Here is a 21,364-nt window from a genome sequence, read left to right on the forward strand (position 1 = left end):
TACACGAAAAAATAAAAAAAAAAACATATTTTCTACTGCATCTGCATAGGTTTGTGTACAAAACAAAAACCGCTAACGCCGCCATTAAAAGTGACATTCTAGGCTTTCTTGTACAGAGGGCGGTGAATAGCACAATAATGACGTTGTCAAGATTGTAAACAAATCACCAGTCGTTTATTATAGTTGAAGTCATAACTACTAGTATACAAACCACGGTAGAAAGTTTAATTTCTGTCTCGAGATAAAGTTCAACTACTTAATCTCTCGACAGAAATCAAACCCTTTCCACCTGAGTATGTAATAATATACTATTCTCGTCCTCAAGATTGTTGTCCTCGGTCGTAAGACGGCCTCGGAAGCCAAACTTTCTTTTACAAATACTACTTCAGTATAAAAATTACTATTCTACTACTATTAGTACTTCTTCTAATTGGTCACTTGAATTACTTTTATCCTTAAAAGCTTTCAATAGTCTCTGCATACGGCTTATCTTTGTATCTCTTCGCTTTATTCTTTGCTGGAGAATTTTTATGTTTCTACGCAGAATAGCAACTTCTGCTGGACATTTTAACCTCCTTGTTGAAGTTTGTGTTGCTACATCCACTGATTTTAATGGCACTGATTCTGTTTTATTTTGTCCCTGAAGTCAAATCAAAAATTGTAATATTATTCAGAATCTCACTACTTATTTTACCTTTACCTCCACCTCAGGTTTATGCGGGGATAATGCAGAATAAACACGTTCTAATTTTGTAGGTTTTCTGTTAGAGGTTTGTAAATACTTAGGAAAATTAAATACAGACGGAACTGCATCCCGTTTTAGGCGTTTTTTACTTAAAGTTGATTCTGAATAATCTTCACCCTTGAAATGCTGGCTGCAGATGAGAGAGTGAAGGGTTGGAATAAAATGTTTTCGATTAATAGCTTTTACCCATTGCTCTAGAAGATCTGGAAACTTTAAAGGAAACCTAAAACACAATTTTAGAATTCAACTATACTGCTAAAACACAAACAATGTGTTATTAAAGCTGACATTTAACCAGTTTAATTTTTGTGAAAAGTCCAAACATAACTAAACTGCTCATCAAAAAGAATGGAACAGCAAAATTTTAGCTCTTTTTTCAACCAGCTGTGTTTTCAACACTCAATTTTCATATTTTTTTGACAATTAAAGGGTATTTTCCTTCTCTTTCTGATGACCCAAATAATCTTTTTGAAAGTTGTCACGGATTTGAGTATACAGGGTGTGACGGAAATATAGCCAAAAACTGACAAATTTGGTCTAACGTTATTTCTTGCAAAAACCAATTAGATTACCTAGGGTTTTCTGCTGTTCAGAATAAAAAAATCCACCACCTATTTTTTTATATATATATATATATACAGGGTAATTCAAATTCGACCCTCACCATTGGGATCTCGGAAACTATAGGAGATACGAGAAAGTTTAAATTGGGGCAAAGTTGCGCAATGTAAAGCTCAACCAAATGCAGTTTTAAAAATTTCGATTTTCCGAGTACTTCCGAAGATATCCGAAAAAAACTGAAAATTTGATTTTTTGTTTTTATTTATTTCTAATCTTATTTGAAGAGATATTCCAAAACTAAAAGCACATTTTCATTGCCACTTTTTCTCAGCTATTCGATGATGGATTCAAATTTGCCACACGACGTTTCGTTTTTTGGCAACCATCATCAACTTTCTTTTTTCTTATGGGCGCCATATTGGATTTTTAGCCCACCAAATAGTACGTTTTATTCTGATTTTAGTGATGTATAATAACTTATGATTTGCTTCATAAATAACAAAATAATTCAATAAAAACTATTTTTACTTTAGTTATTGGCTTTGAGTTAATGAGACGTTTTATGAAGATTACTTGGTAGTACTTGTCACACGCAATTGGCCTGAACATACTTAGTCACAAAGGTGTACACGTGACTTAAACCGGTTTATTCACTCGAAGAGCTTAGGCCACTCGCTACGCTTGTGGACCTAGTAGTTCTTTTCGTGAATAAAAAATGGTTTAAGTCACTTGCTGCAAAGTAACTATTAAATCACTCTGAATGACATCCGCCTATTTACAGATGTAAACAAACAAACATCAATGTTACATCTACGGGGCGCGGTGCAAATTTAATAGAACTGTAATTTTAGTTTTTTTTTTTTAATATAAGAAGTCGAAATTTAATAAAATACTGTATAAGACACGTGACTTAAACCGGTTTATTCACTCGAATAAATATGAATGAATAAAAAATGGTTTGTCACTTCCAAAATAAATAACTATAAACTTGCACTTAACATTATAAAAAATTGAAATTTGGCAAAAAATGAAGTTCCTAAAATGATGATCTTTCTCTTGGAAACATAAATAAGCCTTTTAAGTTAGAGATAATGCTAACAAATCTCTTTTTCTGATTAACCTAAATAGTTCAGCAATGCTTGTATAATAATATTTTCTGCGGGGGTTTATTTTCTAGATACATTTTTAACTATGATTGACGCTCTAATGATCGTCCGAATTATCGTGTTTGACAAGTACTGTCAAACAATGACATTTTTTAAAAGGGCCCATTAACTCAAAGCCAATAACTAAAGTAAAAATAGTTTTTATTGAATTATTTTGTTATTTATGAAGCAAATCATAAGTTATTATACATCACTAAAATCAGAATAAAACGTACTATTTGGTGGGCTAAAAATCCAATATGGCGCCCATAAGAAAAAAGAAAGTTGATGATGACTGACAGAAAACGAAACGTCGTGTGGCAAATTTGAATCCATCATCGAATAGCTAGGAAAAAGTGGCAATGAAAAGATGCTTTTAGTTTTGGGATATCTCTTCAAATAAGGTTAGAAATAAATAAAAACAAAAAATCAAATTTTCAGTTTTTTTCGGATATCTTCGGAAGTACTCGGAAAATCAAAATTTTTAAAACAGCATTTGGTTGAGCTTTATATTGCGCAACTTTGCCCCAATTTAAACTTTCTCGTATCTCTTATGGTTTCTGAGATCCCAATGGTGAGGGTCGAATTTGAATTACCCTGTATATATATATATATATTCAATCTTTATTTCGTTTACAACGAAACAGGCTATCGACCAATTTGGTCTTTCTGCCTCTATTTTTTTAATTTTGATAAATTTTCTTTTTGCTCGAAACAACTGTTGAACCTGGGTTATGCTGTCCCCTCTTGCAGAATGACAACCAGCAGACTGTGATCATTGTTAAGCCGTTGAAGATGTCTCTGATACACCTGAAACATGTTGGACAGATAGCAGATAACAGATATATTTAACAAATTTTGTGGAGATCGACTTTGTGTTTTTACTTTCACTTACACTCGCTACTTCTAAAAGAATATGGACTACTTCTTTTCCATTAAATTGGGTAGTTTGAAGTGTAATTTTGCTTATCCCGTATTTCTTCAGTAGAAAATCTAAAGAAATTGTTGAATTTGAATAGAAAGATAGAGAGAAAGAAACTGTATTTAATCGCCAAACTGGTGAATACGAGAGCGAGAAATGGCGTTTTACCGAATTTTTCATTTTTTGACTAGGTACCTACACCTCAGTGACACCCTGTATAAGCGGGTCCGTGACGATTTCTAAAACCATTATTTAGGTTACCAGAAATAAAAAGAAAATACTTTTAAATTGTCAAAAGAATTATTAAAATCGAGTCAATCAATTTGAAGAAACAGCCGTTGAAAAAAGAGCTAAAATTTTGCTGTTTTATTCTTTTTGACGACCAGTTTATATCAATACAGATAAAATTGTGAGGTTACGTAAATGTTTTCAACTTATGTTTAGACTAGTTTAAAGCAATTTTCCTAAAAGAAAGACCTACCGGTGGTGTAGGAGTTTGATGGTACACATCCAGTTATATGTGTATATGATGCGTGTCTTCTGTCTGAATCTTTGACAAGACATTTGTGACAATTGACATTTGAAAGTGCGAACGCGTAACCTCAAATAATGACTCTGATATATATAATAATAACCACATGGCACGTTTTGTGTAGCCGAATTATCCTAATTAATTTAAACAAAGTTCTTATTAAAAAATACAAAAACTAAGTGGGGAGTGTTTTAACAGTATCCCAAAAAACGCAGGATAACTCATTTATCCAAAAATAAAGCAAACTCAAACATATCATATCCTGACAAACATATGGTCCTTCGACAAGCGGATATAAGAATTACCAGCCATCCAGCATCAAGAAAGCAATTGGAAATACCCAGGATATCAAGCTGTTTATGTGTGCAGTAAGGGCATTGGGCAACTGAAGAAAACAAATCCTTCTTTCTGTATCCTTTCGTACCTGCTTGGGTCTCAAATCATAATAGCTTCATTAGGACAAACAGTACCAAATAGTAAATCAAGCCGAGTGTTTTACTGTTTATATGTCATTTGGGGCATTTTCACTCATTTACTCACAAATCAATTACAGGGAATAGTTGAAAATGACTTCTCCAGAACAACTGAAAGCTTTAACAACTAAGCGTGGACAGATTAGACGTAAAATTACTCAATTTATCACCTACTTAAACAAATTTGAGCTGTCTGGAAATGCTGATTATTTTGAGTTGGATGAGAGATTAAATAAATAAAGCTGAGCAAACTTGGGAATTGTTCGATGAAGTTCAGTCACAGATTGAGCTTATTGATGATACTCAGGTAAGTGAAAGGGACACATTTGAAGATCAATATTATTCTGTAATAAGTAGAGCAAAAGCACTGTGCTCTCAAGATCCTAGAAGAAATGTATCAAATGTAAATATTCAAGCAAAATCAAGTTCCCAGTCTAGTGATAGTCAGAACACAGTGGCAAATAGCTCTACAAAGTCACAAGTGCATTTGCCCTCGTTAGATCTCCCTACATTTAGTGGTGCCTATGAGCAATGGTTTGGTTTTGTGGACACTTTTAGTGCCTTAGTAGACAGTAACCAAGACTTAGCAAAAGTACAAAAATTCTATTATTTACAGTGTTCTTTGAAAGGTGAAGCTGCTCAAGCTATTAAAGCAATTGATGTCACTGAAATAAATTATGATTTAGCTTGGGACATACTTAGGGAACGATTTGAGAACAAGAGGCTAATTGTTGATAAACATATACAATCCATAATTAATTTAACTCCTATAAAACACGAATCAGCATCATTAATGCGCATATTTTTTGACACTCTTCAAAAAAGTGTAAGAAGCTTAAATTCTTTGGGTCAATTAGTGGACACTTGGGACACTTTATTAATTTTTATTTGTGTGCAAAAGCTGGATTTGCATTCCAGAAAGGAATGGGAAATTATGAATCCTGATAGAAATCAATTTCCCACATTTGACAGGTTTTTAGGGTTTTTATCTAAAAGATGCCAATTATTGGAGAAAATTGATTCTGATTTTACTAAGCAACACAAGGTTAAAGATGAAAAATATACTACAAAAAATTATTTAGGGCTGCAAGGTTCTGTTATTTGCAGTTTTTGCCGTAACAATCACTTTAACAATCAATGTGAAACTTTTTTAAGTTGGCCTGTAGATAGGCGCTTTAAAGAAGTTAAGAGGCTTGGGTTATGCACTAATTGCATTAGGCCAGGTCATACAAACAAACAATGCAAATCGACTTACTCATGTAAAACTTGCAAGAAGCGACATAGTTCATTTTTGCACTTAAATGAAAACAAATCTACAGAACACACAGAGCATATTAATAATAATGTAGACAATTCAAATATAAACACACAAACACCACCACATACATATTTAATAACGGAAAACAATGCCAATTCTAACACAAATTTACATTTACATGAATTTTCAAATGGTAAACAGAATCTTGAAACAAAAATATTTAACAATCATGCTAATATTAACACAAATAACTCAAAGATCATACAAACTGTATTACCTACTGCAATAATAAATATACTAGATAATTTTGGCAAAATTCATGAATGTAGAGCCCTTTTGGACTCTGGTTCACAATCATCCTTTATTACTGAGGAACTAGTTTCAAAACTAAAGCTAAAAAATTACAAATTATCATTGCCAATAACAGGCATTAATCAAACTTGTAAACTTATTAAAAATCAATGTAAAGCTACCATACAGTCACAATTTAATGCTTATTCAAAATTTATGTCATTCCTTGTTATTGATAAGATTGCTGGTGAAATTCCTCAAACTTCATTTAACCTAAGTTGTATTGACATTCCAAATGTCAAACTTGCTGATCCTGAATTTTATAAACCAGGAAGAATTGATGTCTTACTAGGTGTTGAAGTATTTTATGAACTTCTTTGTATAGGTCAAGTAAAGGCTCACCCTAATGGTCCCATATTTCAAAAAACTAAATTTGGCTGGATTGCAGCAGGCCAAATGCCATCTCATTCTTTGATGTCCAACTCAGTTTGCAAATTATCAATAATAAAGCAAGATTCTAATCAAATGCTTAGGGATCAAATTGAGTTGTTCTGGAAAACAGAAGAACTTGCATTTCCTAGAAAACTGTCCAGTGAACAACAATCATGTGAGCAGCACTTTATAAATAATTATACAAGAAATTTAGATGGTAGATTTTCTGTGGGTTTACCTGTACGCAATAATATTAATCAAATAGGAAACACCAAAGACATAGCCATAAGGCGCTTTCAAAATTTAGAGCGAAAATTAAGTCATAATTCTGTACTGAAGTCACATTATGTTAAATTCATGCAAGAATATTTAGATATGGGTCACATGACAGAAATTAAGGATACGGATATTGACGATGAGCAAGCACTTAGGGTTTATCTTCCACATCACGCAGTAATAAGAGAAAGTAGTGAAACCACCAAGCTACGTTGTGTTTTTGACGCAAGTTGCAAAAGTGACAATGGTATATCCCTAAATGACTGCTTGATGACAGGTCCTGTGGTCCAAGATGAATTGTTTGATATCATTTTAAGATTTCGTACATTCAATTACGTTTTTGTTGCTGATTTGTGCAAAATGTACAGGCAAATTGAAGTGCACAAAGACCAGAGAAACTTACAAACTATTGTGTGGCGTGATGACTCCTCAGAATCTCTTAAACATTTTGAATTAAATACATTGACCTATGGTACTGCTTCGGCTAGTTTTTTGGCAACAAGAACTCTGGTTGAAATTGCAAACTTAAATCAATCTAAATATCCTGAGGCTTGTGAAATGATCAAATCTAGCTTTTATGTTGACGATTTAATGGGAGGTGCTCAAACATTACAGGATGCAAAACGAATAAAAGGCGAATTAACTAGTATCATGGCTTCAGCTCAGTTTGAATTACGAAAATGGAATTCAAATGACAAACGTATTTTGTTGGATTCTAACTTAGTTGAAATGCCTGATCATTACATAGCTGAAAATGAAGATAGCAAAGTATTAGGACTATTATGGAACTCAAATTTAGATACTCTTCAATACAAATATCAACCAAGTGAGTCAAGGAATTCAAGAAAAATATCTAAAAGATACATTTTGTCAAGTATTTCAAAAATCTTTGACCCACTGGGTTTGATTGGACCTTCCACAATCCGAGCTAAAATAATAATGCAAAAATTATGGGAATCAGGTAGTGGATGGGATGAGTCTGTGTCGCAAGATGTTTTTAATGCTTGGAACGACTTCGAAGCAAAATTACATTGTTTAAGCCATATTAGAGTTTCTAGACAGGTAACTATATCTACTTATATTGACATCCAACTACATGGATTTTGCGACGCGTCTACTAAGGCGTATGGCGCTGTAGTTTACATTCGTGCTGTTGATTCAAATGGCAGTTGCTTTATCAAAATATTATGTGCTAAGTCGCGCGTTGCTCCATTAAAGACTATATCATTACCTAGGTTGGAGTTATCCAGTGCTGTTCTTTTGGCTAGATTAGCTAAAAGAATTAACGATACGCTAAATATTACCTTTTCAAGCATAACCTTGTGGTCTGATTCCACAATAGCTTTAGCCTGGATAGCCTCGGAGCCTAATTTGTACAAAACTTTTGTCGCTAATCGAATCACTGAAATTCAAGAACTTACTCCAAATTGCACATGGAGGCATGTAGATTCTAATTCGAATCCTGCAGATGTGATTAGTAGAGGCATAAGTCCTGATTTGTTAGAAGAGTGTAACTTATGGTGGCATGGGCCTGATTGGTTGAGTAGCAACCTTGATCTTTGGCCTCGTAAATTTAATGAAAGTGAAGTGACTAATATAAACATACTTGAGAAAAGACCCCTAAAACAATTTACATTTGTATCTGTTATGAAATTTGATATATTCAAAAACTATTCTTCAATAACTAAACTTAATCGTGTGTTTGCATATTGTATGCGTTTTATAAACAATGTAAGATGTCGTAAAGAAGCAAGAATGCATGGTAATTTGAATGTAACAGAAATGGAAACTTCTTTGAAGATTCTAATAAAAATTGTACAGCTCGAGGAGTTCGAAAAGGAAATTCATTGTTTGGAAAATAAGGTTTCAATTTCTCGAAAAAGCAAGTTGTTACCTTTAAGTCCCTTTCTGGATAATGAGAAAATTTTGCGTGTTGGTGGACGCATTAATAATTCTTCTTTCGACTTCGAACAAAGGCATCCAATATTGTTGCCTGCTAAGCACATCTTTTCTGAATTGTTAGTTAAATATCAACATTCAAAAGTACTGCATGCTGGTGTTCAAACAGTTCTTTTTACATTGCGTAATAAGTACTGGATTATTCACGGTAAGAACTTAGTTAAAAAGGTTGTGAGACAATGCGTAACGTGCTTCAAGGTAAATCCTAAAAGTGTACTTCAGCCAATGGGTAATTTACCTGAGGTAAGATTGAAACCAATTCGTCCATTTTTAAATTGTGGAACGGACTTTGCGGGTCCCTTTATGATAAAGGATGGCACTTTAAGGTCCAGAAAATCAGTCAAGGTGTACGTTTGCGTATTTATTTGTTTTGCAAGCAAGGCTGTCCACTTAGAACTGGCGGGAGATCTAACCAGTGAAACATTTCTTAATGTCCTAAAAAGATTTATTGCGAGAAGGGGAATTTGTAAAAATATTTATTCAGACAACGGCTTAAATTTTGTTGGTGCTGATAAAATTCTTAAAAAACAATTTACTACTGTATTTGACTTTAGTTCGGATGATAATTGCATTCGCGATTACTTGAGTGAGAATGCCATTACATGGCATAGAATTCCTGCTAAATCACCGTCAATGGGGGGACTTTGGGAAGCTGCAGTAAAACAGTTTAAACATATTTTTAAGCGTATTATTGGCAAATCATTATTGCATTTTGAGCAAATGTATACACTTTTAACCCAAATTGAAGCTGTTATAAACTCAAGGCCCATTACTCCCATATCCAACGATCCTAATGACTTTCAAGCGTTATCCCCAAGCCATTTTCTAATTGGAGACATCCTCACAAGCCCACCTGAAGTAGACCTGTCCAATTTAGCTCTAAATAGACTGACAAGTTACCGATTGCTAACACAAATGAGACAGCATTTTTGGAGGAGGTGGTCCGTGGACTATATCAATTGCTTACAAGCCCGAACCAAATGGTTGTTTCGAGAGGCCTGTAACATACCAGTAAATACTCTCGTAATTCTGAAGGAAGACAATCTTCCTCCGCTATTATGGAAGATGGGACGTATTACCGAGGTGCATCCTGGTGCTGATGGGATTGTGCGCGTGGTGTCCGTAACAACTACTAGTGGCGTTCTGAAGCGGTCGGTGAGAAGCATTTGTATCCTACCGATTTACCAGGAGGAGCAGGTACCTGATGTTGACATTTCAGTTGAGTCTGTCAAGGCCGGCGGTATGTAGGAGTTTGATGGTACACATCCAGTTATATGTGTATATGATGCGTGTCTTCTGTCTGAATCTTTGACAAGACATTTGTGACAATTGACATTTGAAAGTGCGAACGCGTAACCTCAAATAATGACTCTGATATATATAATAATAACCACATGGCACGTTTTGTGTAGCCGAATTATCCTAATTAATTTAAACAAAGTTCTTATTAAAAAATACAAAAACTAAGTGGGGAGTGTTTTAACAGTATCCCAAAAAACGCAGGATAACTCATTTATCCAAAAATAAAGCAAACTCAAACAGGTGGTATTGAATTCCCTGATTTGGTTTCCAAACATTTTCGCAATTATATGCACAACAACTCTTGACCATTTTCTTGGAAAACGCCTTTGAGAGCGATGATATATTGAACTAGAACAGCTGCCAAACCGTTATAAACCCAAGTCCACCCAAGTGTGCTAAACACTACTAAAGAGTGAACAGTGACCAGTAACCATAACCAATGACCATACACAATTTGCATCCATCCTTTTCCCACCTTTACGCTTTTTATGCTCTGAGCTCTGACGCAAAGCGGAGGGCGACAAACTCGGACAAACGTGGTTCCAATGAACGCGGACGCTGAAGATGACGCAGTAGACGTCGATTCTCGATATTATGTAACGCCAGACTGTTATTATGCAACCAGCATTTATTGGGGGTGAATTCACTTCGGAACTAAAAAAACTTTTATTTTCCAACATGTATGTAACGTTATTACGTTATTCCTTATGTGTAAACCAGGTGGAAAGATGAAAATTACCTGCTTTTACTTTTGAATACTTTCCACCCGGTTATTCAACATTCGTCAGTAATGCTTTTTGCCATATCTGGGCTTACTTTTTATTACAATTTTATAAGACTTTCTTCCGCAACAGCTCGCAACTCCAAGTGGTGACAAGTAACATCTGCGTCTTCAGAAATCTTCAGGTTAAAAGAACTTTAAGAAACGATTCAGCTCAAAATATTAAAGACACCTACCTAATTTCTCGACAGAAATCAAACACTTTCCACCTGAGTAATACACTATTTTGTACGACTTGTCTAATTTTGAGTGATTACAACACATGTATTGAAGGAAGGACTAGTTCCTGTCTAGGCTCGTGCTGGGCCACTTGCTAGGGCGGTGGACGCCCATAGCCAGAAGGCGCCAGCACTTACATTACATACATTAAAAAAAAAAATATCAACATTTTCTACTTAATTTCCTAAGGAATAGCTATTTATGTATTAAGTGCGCAAACATTGACTTTTATGGACCTAGAATGAAGTTGATTCAATCGAAAGCAAAAATTTCGAAGCACTCATTCGAAAGCATACAAGTCACATTGTGCGCGTAATACATACAATATCGAAAATGCATCATTATTAAATGTTCGTAGAAAAAGTAGCAAAAAAAATATGTTCACAAATATAAAGTTCCTTAAGGTTACAAATTAAACTTGAAGAAGTCTTTTTAATTCGGAGCTGGATTGGCCAAGATAATCAATAACGGTGTCTGAATCTATGGAGTTCAAAATATCAGCTTCTGAGTGCATTAATAACAAAGATTCTAAATTTTCGTTTGTCAAAGACGACTTTAACCTGGATTTAATAAGTTTTAATTTAGAAAATGCTCCTTTGCAAGAAACTTGAGTCAATTGGATATTTAGAAGAAATTTGTATACTTTTGAAAGTTCCGGGTATTGTAAACAGTACATATTATGTTATATTCTAAAATTTTATAAGCACACTTGATACAACTGTTGCATGATGCCGACTCGTTGCACTGGATCTCATGGTCTTCATCATCATCTTCTTGATCATCGTCATCATCATTGTGGTCATCGTTTTTCTCGTCTGAGACATCTTCATACGCATAGTCAGCGTTCATACTTACATTTGAAATCTGGCCAAACATTCATGAACGATATAAGTTCTTCTTTCAGCTTTTTTTCGTCAACGTTTATAAGTAATTTTATTTCGTCAATGATTAGATATTCTTGGGATTTGAATCTTCTTGGGTCGAAACATGTCATATCCAAGTAGAGCGATTTGTGCTTCACAAAGCGACTTTCCATAGTTTGAACAGCCTTATCCACAATTTTACGAAAAAGATCTTTATTTTGAATTCTTCTTCGGGAGAAGTTCCAACGCTGTCATCTTTAGCAAGTTCTCCTTTCAATTTTTTTAATTTTTTCTTTCTTTTCTCAGTTATTGCTTTGCCAGTAACGATGCCATTAAGAGTTTCATCGTGGTTTGCTCTTTCTTCAAGTCTCTGCGCCATTTTTAGAACAAATAAGCGTTGGGCTGCTTTTAAAGTTTCAGGAAACTTATCTCGTAAGCGTTTTAGTCTTCTAAGAGAAGACTCAATATTTCTTCATGCTTGGGCGTAGTCTAGATTCTTTGTTTGGAGATTATCCGATACTGGCGTAGTGATTTCGAACACTTGCAAGAATACCATAACTCTAGATATTGTTACGATTTTCCCGTGGGTTCACACAAAGTCAATTTAACTCAACAATTAATAAATTTATTACACTTCAAAACACTCCGTACAATAATTAACACAGCTACTAAAAACACTACTACAATTCCACAATTACTCCGCTATTTAAACTTTACCGCGTTCCCAAATTCACTACTCCCGCGGTTTACACCGCGTCTTTTATATTCGCAAACCACGTTCTAGAATGACCGCGAAACGCTTCGCGATTTGCGTCGAATATTAACGATTGTTCCAGGTCCGGCGCTTCCTAACTTTGGCCTACTTTAATACGCGCCCGGCCAGATATTGCGGCGCATCGGTTTCATCCCGAGGCGAGCGCTTCGTTAAGAAGTATCGAGCATAGTAGGCCCAGACCGTAACACTGCCCCCCTCTTAAAGCTGATCGTCCCGATCCGCTTCATCTAATCCGTGGTATTTCTTGAGTCTGTCCAGATGGACAATTTTCATCTTGGCTTTGGGGCTGCGTTGGACTCTGTACACGACGTCGTTTAACCTTTTTACCACATTGTAAGGTCCCTCCCAAACAGGTGTTAATTTCGGTGATTTGCCTTTCTTCCTCTGAGGGTTAAACAACCAAACTTTATCATCCTTCTGGAACCCTCCCGAATTGGCCCTCAGATCATAACGAGCTTTCATCTTATCGCTAGCTAGATTCAAACTTTCCCTGACCAGATCATGGATGTTCAGTAATCTGTCCTGCAACTCGTCAACGTAGTTCTCAATGTTCGTGCTTTGGCCTGTTGGAGATCCGAACACCACATCACATGGAAGTCGCAGTTCTCGACCAAACAGAACTTTAGATGGTGACTGTCCCGTTGAGTTGTGGACTGCTGCTCTATAAGCCATCAAGAAGAGCGGAATATGCTGGTCCCAATCTTTCTGATGCTGATCAACCACCTTTGAGAGATGTTGCTCTATGGTCTTATTAAATCTCTCGACCATTCCATCCGACTGAGGATGAAGCGGCGTTGTTCGGGTCTTCCTAATGCCTAGCAGGTCACAGAGCCTCTGAAAGAGCTTCTCCAACGGCACACCAAATCTACTGAAGACATTTTCGACGAGAATATCAGCGACTGTGCTGGCTTCCTGATTTGGAATCGCAAACACCTCAGGCCATTTGCTAAAGTAATCCATGGCAACAAGAATGTACTTGTTGCCTCTGTTGGTCTCAGGAAAAGGCCCAGCGACGTCTATGGCTAAACGTTCGAACGGCAATCCTACGTTGTACTGCTTCATAGGTCCCCGGGATCTCGTCTGTGGTCCGTGGCTAGCTGCACAAATGGAACATTGTCGACACCATGATTTCACGTCTTGGCAGTAGTTCACCCAGTAAAAGCGTGGCCGGATTTTGTCCAAAGTCTTATTTACTCCCAAATGAGCACCAGTCTTTCCATTATGCATTTCCTCCAGTACGTGGTCGACCCTTCCTCTGGGAACTACCAGCTGCTTCCTTATCTCTTTTCCATCGGCACTCTCCCAAGCTCTTTTTAGCAAGCCGCCTTCAACCACAAGCGAGTCCCACTGAGCCCAAAGTGCTTTGAACGTCAGGCCTTTGCTAGAGATTTCTTGCCATGTTGGTCTTGGCTCGCTTTGTTCCTTTCTCAACAACAATGGGCCTATGTCGCTGTCCTCTAGTTGATCCTTCCTAATCTCATCGGGACTCCATTCGTCATCGGTCTTCAGCTGAACCATTCTGATGGACACAACGCCTTCACGTTGTTCCGCTTTCTGGCAATGTTTTCATTCTTCGGCGCAAGGTCTTCTTGATAGAGCATCTGCGTTATTATGCAGCTTTCCGGGTCGATGCTTGATGTTGAAATTATACTGCTGGAGTTTTTCAAGCCATCTTGCCACTTGTCCCTCCGGTTGTTTCATTCCGAGGAGCCACTTGAGTGCCGCATGGTCAGTCCTTATCAAAAATTCCTGTCCGTACAAGTACTTGTGAAAGTGATCGACTGATTTTACTATTGCCAGTAGCTCTTTTCTCGTTACACAGTAGTTCCGTTCTGCTTTGGTAAGTTTCCTACTGAAGTATTCTATGACATGTTCTTCTCCGTTTTGGACTTGAGACAATACAGCTCCAATACCAGAATTACTGGCATCTGTGTCTAAAATGAACTTTCCTTTTGGTTGTGGATAACTGAGGATGGGACTGGAGCAAAGTGATGCCTTTAACCTTCTGAACGCCTGATCACATTGGGTATTCCAACAGTAGGGTGTTTTGTCCTCAGTAAGTTGATGTAGCGGAGCTGCGATGTTGGCAAATCCTTCCACAAACCGTCTGTAGTAGGTGGCAAGTCCTAGAAAGCTTCTGAGTTCGTGTTTATCCTTCGGTACTGGCCATTCTCTAATTGCTTGGATCTTCTTGTCGTCCGTCTGGATTCCGTCGACCGACACCACATGCCCAAGAAATTCGACTTGCTTTTGGAAGAACCAACACTTTTTGGCGTTCAATCGAAGATGGGCACCACCTATTCTAGCAAACACTTCTTGCAAGTTGTTCAGATGTTCTTCAAAAGTTTTTCCCATCACCATGATATCGTCCAGATAAACCAAGCAAGTCTTCCAGTTAAGGCCACGAAGCACAATTTCCATTAGTCTTTCAAACGTAGCAGGAGCATTACAAAGTCCGAAGGGCATCACATTGAATTGGTACAGCCCATTTCCAGCAGAAAAAGCAGTCTTCTCCTTACCTTGCTCCTCAATGCCAACTTGCCAGTACCCACTCTTCACATCTAAAGTAGAAAACCAACAGGATCCTGCCAAAGTTGTCAGTGTGTCGTCGATACGGGGAAGTGGATAGCTGTCCTTTTTGGTCACGTCATTCAGTTTTCGGTAATCTACACAAAATCTGCTTGATCCATCTTTCTTAGTGACCAGAACAACAGGTGATGACCAAGGGCTGCAGGATTCTTCTATAACTCCGTCGTCAAGCATCCTTTCCACTAATTCCTGCACTTCCTGTTGTTTGGCTATTGGTAGTCTCCTAGGTGGTTGTCGAATCGGTTGTGCATTGCCGGTGTTAATTCGGTGTTTTACAATGGTAGTTTTTCCCATATTGTTCGGTGTTCCAAATATGCTAGCATGGTCCAAAATCAGTTTCCGAGTCTTCTTCAGTTGTGGTGTTGACAGATGTTTCCAGGTCTTTTCAAGTTCATTTAAGAGCTTGTTTTCCCCCAATTGCTCCTCCTGTTCTGGTAACCCATCGCAATTGGTTATTTTGACTACAGCCTCGAATACCGCAATAATTTCGCCTTTGTTGATTTTGACGTCGTCTGAAAAAATGTTTGCAACTCTTATTGGGACTTCACTTCCTCCATTTACAAGTGATTTCACAATGAGGCATCTTCCTGGTCGGTCCGGGTTTCGTACAAGTCCAACACAGCTCCCAGAATTCTGCTCCAATTGTCCAATAATTATTTGCTCGGAATTGCCGCTTATTTTTACTGTCTGAGATGCCAAAACATTAATGGGTGACTCACAGCGGTGACTGGTTGACAGGATGAACTCTTCACTTCCAAACCTTAGGATATTTTGCTCGGTATCAAAAGAAAATCCATGTTGACGAATCAGGTCCATTCCCAGAATAAATTCATCTTCAATATCCGCTACTAACACAGTGTGGTAAAACGTAATCCTTCCAAGGCAAATCTTGACTGTTATTTCTCCTAAAACTTTAGCCGATTCTCCAGTCACAGTGCGCAGGAGAATACTTCTTCGTAAAGGCTTAACTTGACTTTTATCCACAAGGTTTGACCGGATCAAAGATACTGCCGCACCGGTATCCAAAGTAAAAGTAACGTTCATCGCATCCACCTTTCCATCTACGTTCAGGCTTCCCATTGATCTACCCAGGCTTCTGATGGAGATAATTCTGGGGGCTTTGTTTTCGCTAGTCAACATTCGCCCCGTAATGTTGACTAGTAGGAGTTTTCCTGGTCCCTTCTGGATGGTTGTACGTCCTTCGTTGGAGAGCGGGACGGTATCCTTACTCGACAATCTCGTTTGATGTGTCCCGTACGTCCGCATCGATAACACTCCACTCTAGTGATCGGGCGTGACCGTTCTACCTGTGTGGACTGGCCATTTGCATTGAACATTGATTTAATTTCATTCATTGATGTAGCAACATGATCGGCTGGCGGTTCTCTCTCCTCTTGAATAGTCACGGCCCTGATCTTTGGCTTTAAGTCATTGCACGCAGCTTCAACTTCCAGCGCTCGAACCAGTAATTCGCTGCTGTTGCTTCCTTTGAACATCTTCAGCATTTTCTTTACTTCCAGATCTCGAATCCCATCTACAAAATACTGTGCCACAAGTTCTTCTTCGATTTCATCCGGGACGGCTGGGTAAGCCAGATGCACAAGGCGACGAATTTCGGCCTCAAACTCTTGTAAATTTTCACCAGTTTTCTGCAGTCTTGCCTTTAATTGTGTTGCTGATCCCCATAACGTCGTTCTAATGCAGCTACTAATGCGTCATAGTTGCTTTGTTGGTCTGTAACAGCTCCAATGCAGGTCCTCGTAATGCCACCACCAGTGCTACAGCCATTTCCTCGTTACTCCATCGATTTGCATTTGCAGCGGCCTCAAATTGGAGTTGGTACGTTGCCCATGAAGTTTGACCGTCGTATGTAGGAGGCTTGATCTTGTTTCCAGTGATCACTGTAGAGCTGGGTCCTCTGCTGTCAATTTTCTGCTCTAAGTCGCGTAGCTTTATCTCAACATCATTCTGAATTTTATGAATGTCCTCCCGAACATCAATCTGAATTTTATTAATGTCGTCCCGAACATCATTAATGTCCTCCCGAACACCGTTCTGAATTTTATTAATGTCCTCCCGAACATCGTTCTGTATTTTATTAATGTCCTCCCGAACATCATTCTGAATTTTATTGAGACTATGGGTTACATACTCTTGGATTTCTGTCTTGGTCCCCGCTAGAACGTTCAATATTTCTTCGTTACGTTTTTCTTGCCGCTCTCTATCTTCTTGACGCATTTCTATATCTTGTTGTAGCATTCTTTCTTGTTGTTGTCGAATCCTTTCTTGTTCTTCCTTCTCTTGTTGTCGAATCCTTTCTTGTTCTTGTCGAATCCTTTCTTGTTCTTGTTGTCGTTCTTCCTTGTCTTGTTGTCGAATCCTTTCTTGTTTTTCCTTGTCTTGTTGTCGTTCTTCTTTGTCTTGTTTAAGCATTGCCATAATAGCTGCAAATTGGGCCTCCATGTTTGCACTTTGACGTCTTGTTATTGGCATAAAATAAATTTAACACACCACTGTTCCGAAAATCTCTAGTCCGGTTCTGAACACAAGTCTCTAACCCGAAGTTTAGTTCCAATTCACGTCGCACTAAAGTCTGATCGCACTTCTGACACCAATTGTTACGATTTTCCCGTGGGTTCACACAAAGTCAATTTAACTCAACAATTAATAAATTTATTACACTTCAAAACACTCCGTACAATAATTAACACAGCTACTAAAAACACTACTACAATTCCACAATTACTCCGCTATTTAAACTTTACCGCGTTCCCAAATTCACTACTCCCGCGGTTTACACCGCGTCTTTTATATTCGCAAACCACGTTCTAGAATGACCGCGAAACGCTTCGCGATTTGCGTCGAATATTAACGATTGTTCCAGGTCCGGCGCTTCCTAACTGTGGCCTACTTTAATACGCGCCCGGCCAGATATTGCGGCGCATCGGTTTCATCCCGAGCCATCTGAATAACAAGCAAACACCTGAAATTAATAAAACTTATAAATATTCATGAAATTTCAATAATTTCATATTAATCATGAAATTTCTGGGTGTGTCTTCTGGCAAAATTTACATTTTACGTTATTTTCGTGGCTGTTAAAATACTCCCACACTTTTGCTTTGGACTTCATTATCAAATTCAAATTTTACTACAATTCCAAGTAGGGTTTAGTTTAGTAGGAAAAGACACCTCACTAGTTTACGTACCTGCGCCTATCCGGCTTTAACATATATGAATTTCTTTTCATCAAATCAATTTGGACGAGTTTACTTTGAGTCGTTGGAGAATTGGAAATTGAGAATCCAATTAATAAAATTCAAATACTTAATTTTTTCTTAATTGCAAGAATTGAAATATACAAGAAAATTTCAATGAAACATTCATAAACCATAAAAATTTTGAAATTTCTTAAATTTCATTGACTTTTAATGAAATATCAGATATTTCATAAAATTCAGATATTTCCGAAATTTAGAGGGGATCGCAGAAAGATTCAGAAATTTCACGAAATTTCTGATTGCTTCAATTTGAAATTTCCAAACTAACAACCCTACTTATGATTTTCAAAATTTTCAAAAAAACTAAAAAATACTCAAAATTTAAAACAGTGCTAAATTCCTAACCAAAATCCGTAAACAAATGGAGAAATGACAGCTGGAATGCCCGAAACTGTTTTCAAAACTGATCACCAGCGGGAGTATCTCTTATCATGAAACGCTATAACGCTAATACCATTAATACTACATAGTGCAAATATCTACGGACGGGGCACCTTGTATAATTACGATTGAACTTCACAGGTAAGTTCGTTTAATCGTGCAATTTAATTCAGCCGAAAAAACATTAAGGTCTACCGATATTTGGTATATCGATAATTGCTTCTCCTTCCTACTTCTTAGAGCTCGTAGGTGGCTGACAGTTGACAATCTTACCTGATGTAAATCAGGTGATTTTGTTTTGATTTTGAAATTTTTGAACAAAATTAAAATATTCTCAAAGACAAGATCCTCTTGATCATAACAAAACAAATTTCAAGTGATGTGCTAGTAACTATTTGAGTCATTATTTAAACATTATGCTTAAACCTCAACCCAACGTGATAAGATCACTCGGCCTTCGCTTTTCCAGTTTGTATGCTCCAGAAATTGTTTTAAGTGAGGATAATGTTAAAAAAACTGTGGCAAAGTTTTCTAGTATGAAGCCAATAAGAATGATTCCCCATGAACCATCCAAACGTGCTGGTGTCTTAATACCTCTATGCCTCATTGATGGAAGGGTGGAATTAATGTACACATTGAGGGCGGCAAATTTAAAATCTCATCGAGGTCAAGTTAGTTTTCCTGGAGGAATGCAGGACGTTTCGGATAAAAACTTGGAGGAGACAGCTTTAAGGGAAACTGAAGAAGAGTTGGGAATAAAGGAGAGTGACATTGAAGTGTGGGGTAGTGGCAATGTGATTGTAACCAAAAGGGAAACTACTGTTACTCCTGTGATTGGTAGAGTAAAGGGGGATTTTCATCATGAGAGACTTAAAGTCAATCCCTCTGAAGTGGAAGATGTTTTTACAGTGTCTCTTGAAGAACTATGCAAATCACAGAACTTGGCATACACCCAGTTTCGAGGAGGCTTTGCTTCTATGCCAGTGTTTTTAGGTGGAAAACTGCGAGTATGGGGACTTACTGCACTATTGACACATCGGTTTTTATGTAGTTTATTACCTAATCAAGCATATTCCCACAATATTAGGTATTTGACTCCAGTGAAACCTAGTAATTCTCGAGTATCTGTTCAATGAAAGCTTTGTTACATAACTTTAAATGGTGATTTTTGTTTTTGGGGTATTTGTTTTTTACCCTTAGGATGTTGTTCTGACCATATAGCATATCAAAAAATTTTTGAAGTGATACTATTTAATTACTTTTGGTTTGGTACTGTTTACCCTTTACCTAAATGTGCCTGTGATAAATAAAAAGTAAATGATCCAGATAAGGACTTAAAAGCAATAAAAATAACAATTGGAAAACTTTTTTTTTACTTCAAAATAAGTTGGAATACCTTTTCTAAATGTAATACCAAATATGAGGCTAATTAGGGGTAACTCAAGGCATCATCACTAAACTTAAATAGTACATTTGATAAAAGCTAAAAATAAAATGTATGACAAGCAAGATTTATTAACAACAAAAATTTAAACAATCTAATTAAAAAAAAGCTTTCAACAAATGTTAAAGATGACTTCGTATTTACGCTCCATGGAGTAAGCAGAGAGTTTTTGACGTCACGATGACGTAATTTACCGTGACTGGTTATTTACCGGTAAATAACCTCAGTATACCTCTGGAGGTACCTCACTATCTTACAAGCCATCGGTTTGGTCATATTAAAAGATTATCGTCAATGTGTTAACTCTCTCGGTATCTTATGCTCTTATACCTGATAGCATGCTGATAGAAATAAATATCATGCGAAAGCTGCTTCACTGTTTTGTTCTCTCTCTTACTTACAGTGAAATAATTAAATAAAAAAAAAGAACATAATAGTTATTTTATTAATCTATTGGGAAGACAAATGCCTGACAAGTACCTACTTTTTTTTACTTTACTTTAAAAGTAGGTTTAAAGTGTTTTAAAGCTTGTTATAGTGTATTTTCTACTCCTATGCGGATATTGGTTAATTCCTTAAAAGTTTAGAAAACGGATAAGTAGGCAATGGCCAACGGTTGAACGAATATAGAATCATAGAGTTTTCGCAACATCGCAACTGTACGATATGAAATAGAGCAATCATAGGCAATTTTCAGCGTGCTATATGAAATAAACCAATCACAATCTTCAGCGTGCTATTTAAAATAGACCAATTACAGCTAATCTTGAACGTAAACAATAGTATACAGGGTGTTACAAATTCGATGCATTAGCATTGCTATCTCAGAAACTATAATTGATACGGCTTTAGTTAAATGGAGGCAAAGTTGCGCATTTTATTGCTAACTAATTTGGTAAAAAAAATTCAATTTTTTATTATTACATCCGGAGATATCCGATAAAAACCGAAAAAGTGAAATTTCTACTTTATTTTTTTACCACTTTATTTGGAAAATCAATGGCACCTTATGGAGGCACTTTTTGATTTCAAGAAAATAGGTTTAGTTTTTAGCTCCGACGTTTCGTTTTTTAGGTACTATCATCATGTGGTACCATCATCAACTTTAACTTTTCAAATACGGACCTGAACTTTA

At 36.9% G+C, this 21,364-nt stretch overlaps 1 protein-coding gene and 1 long non-coding RNA gene across 3 annotated transcripts in view; one reads left to right on the plus strand and one right to left on the minus strand.

Annotated features, from left to right (window-relative positions):
• LOC145740156 (uncharacterized) overlaps nucleotides 1-21,364 on the minus strand; it is a 173,173-nt gene that overhangs the window by 35,254 nt on the left and 116,555 nt on the right. The gene's annotated exons all lie outside the window — the stretch shown is intronic.
• Nucleotides 19,063-20,149, plus strand: LOC145740138 (mitochondrial coenzyme A diphosphatase NUDT8). 2 transcript variants are annotated; one of them, XM_081995513.1, is made up of 2 exons: nucleotides 19,112-19,257; nucleotides 19,313-20,149. In XM_081995513.1, the coding sequence occupies exon 2, from the start codon at nucleotides 19,322-19,324 to the stop codon at nucleotides 19,919-19,921; it is 600 nt and encodes a 199-aa protein (XP_081851639.1). In that variant the 5' UTR covers nucleotides 19,112-19,257; nucleotides 19,313-19,321; the 3' UTR covers nucleotides 19,922-20,149. The 2 variants fall into 2 exon arrangements, with proteins under 2 accessions (XP_081851638.1, XP_081851639.1); XM_081995512.1 differs by having other exon boundaries at nucleotides 19,063-20,149.

This window comes from Ips typographus, linkage group LG1 (assembly GCF_016097725.1).
Source record: "Ips typographus isolate SLU linkage group LG1, UJ_Ityp_2.0, whole genome shotgun sequence".
NCBI classification, from domain to species: domain Eukaryota; kingdom Metazoa; phylum Arthropoda; class Insecta; order Coleoptera; family Curculionidae; genus Ips; species Ips typographus.

Excerpts from the sequence above, each read along its gene's own strand:
- LOC145740138 (XM_081995512.1), top strand. The coding sequence starts at position 19,202 with ATGCTTAAACCTCAACCCAACGTGATAAGATCACTCGGCCTTCGCTTT.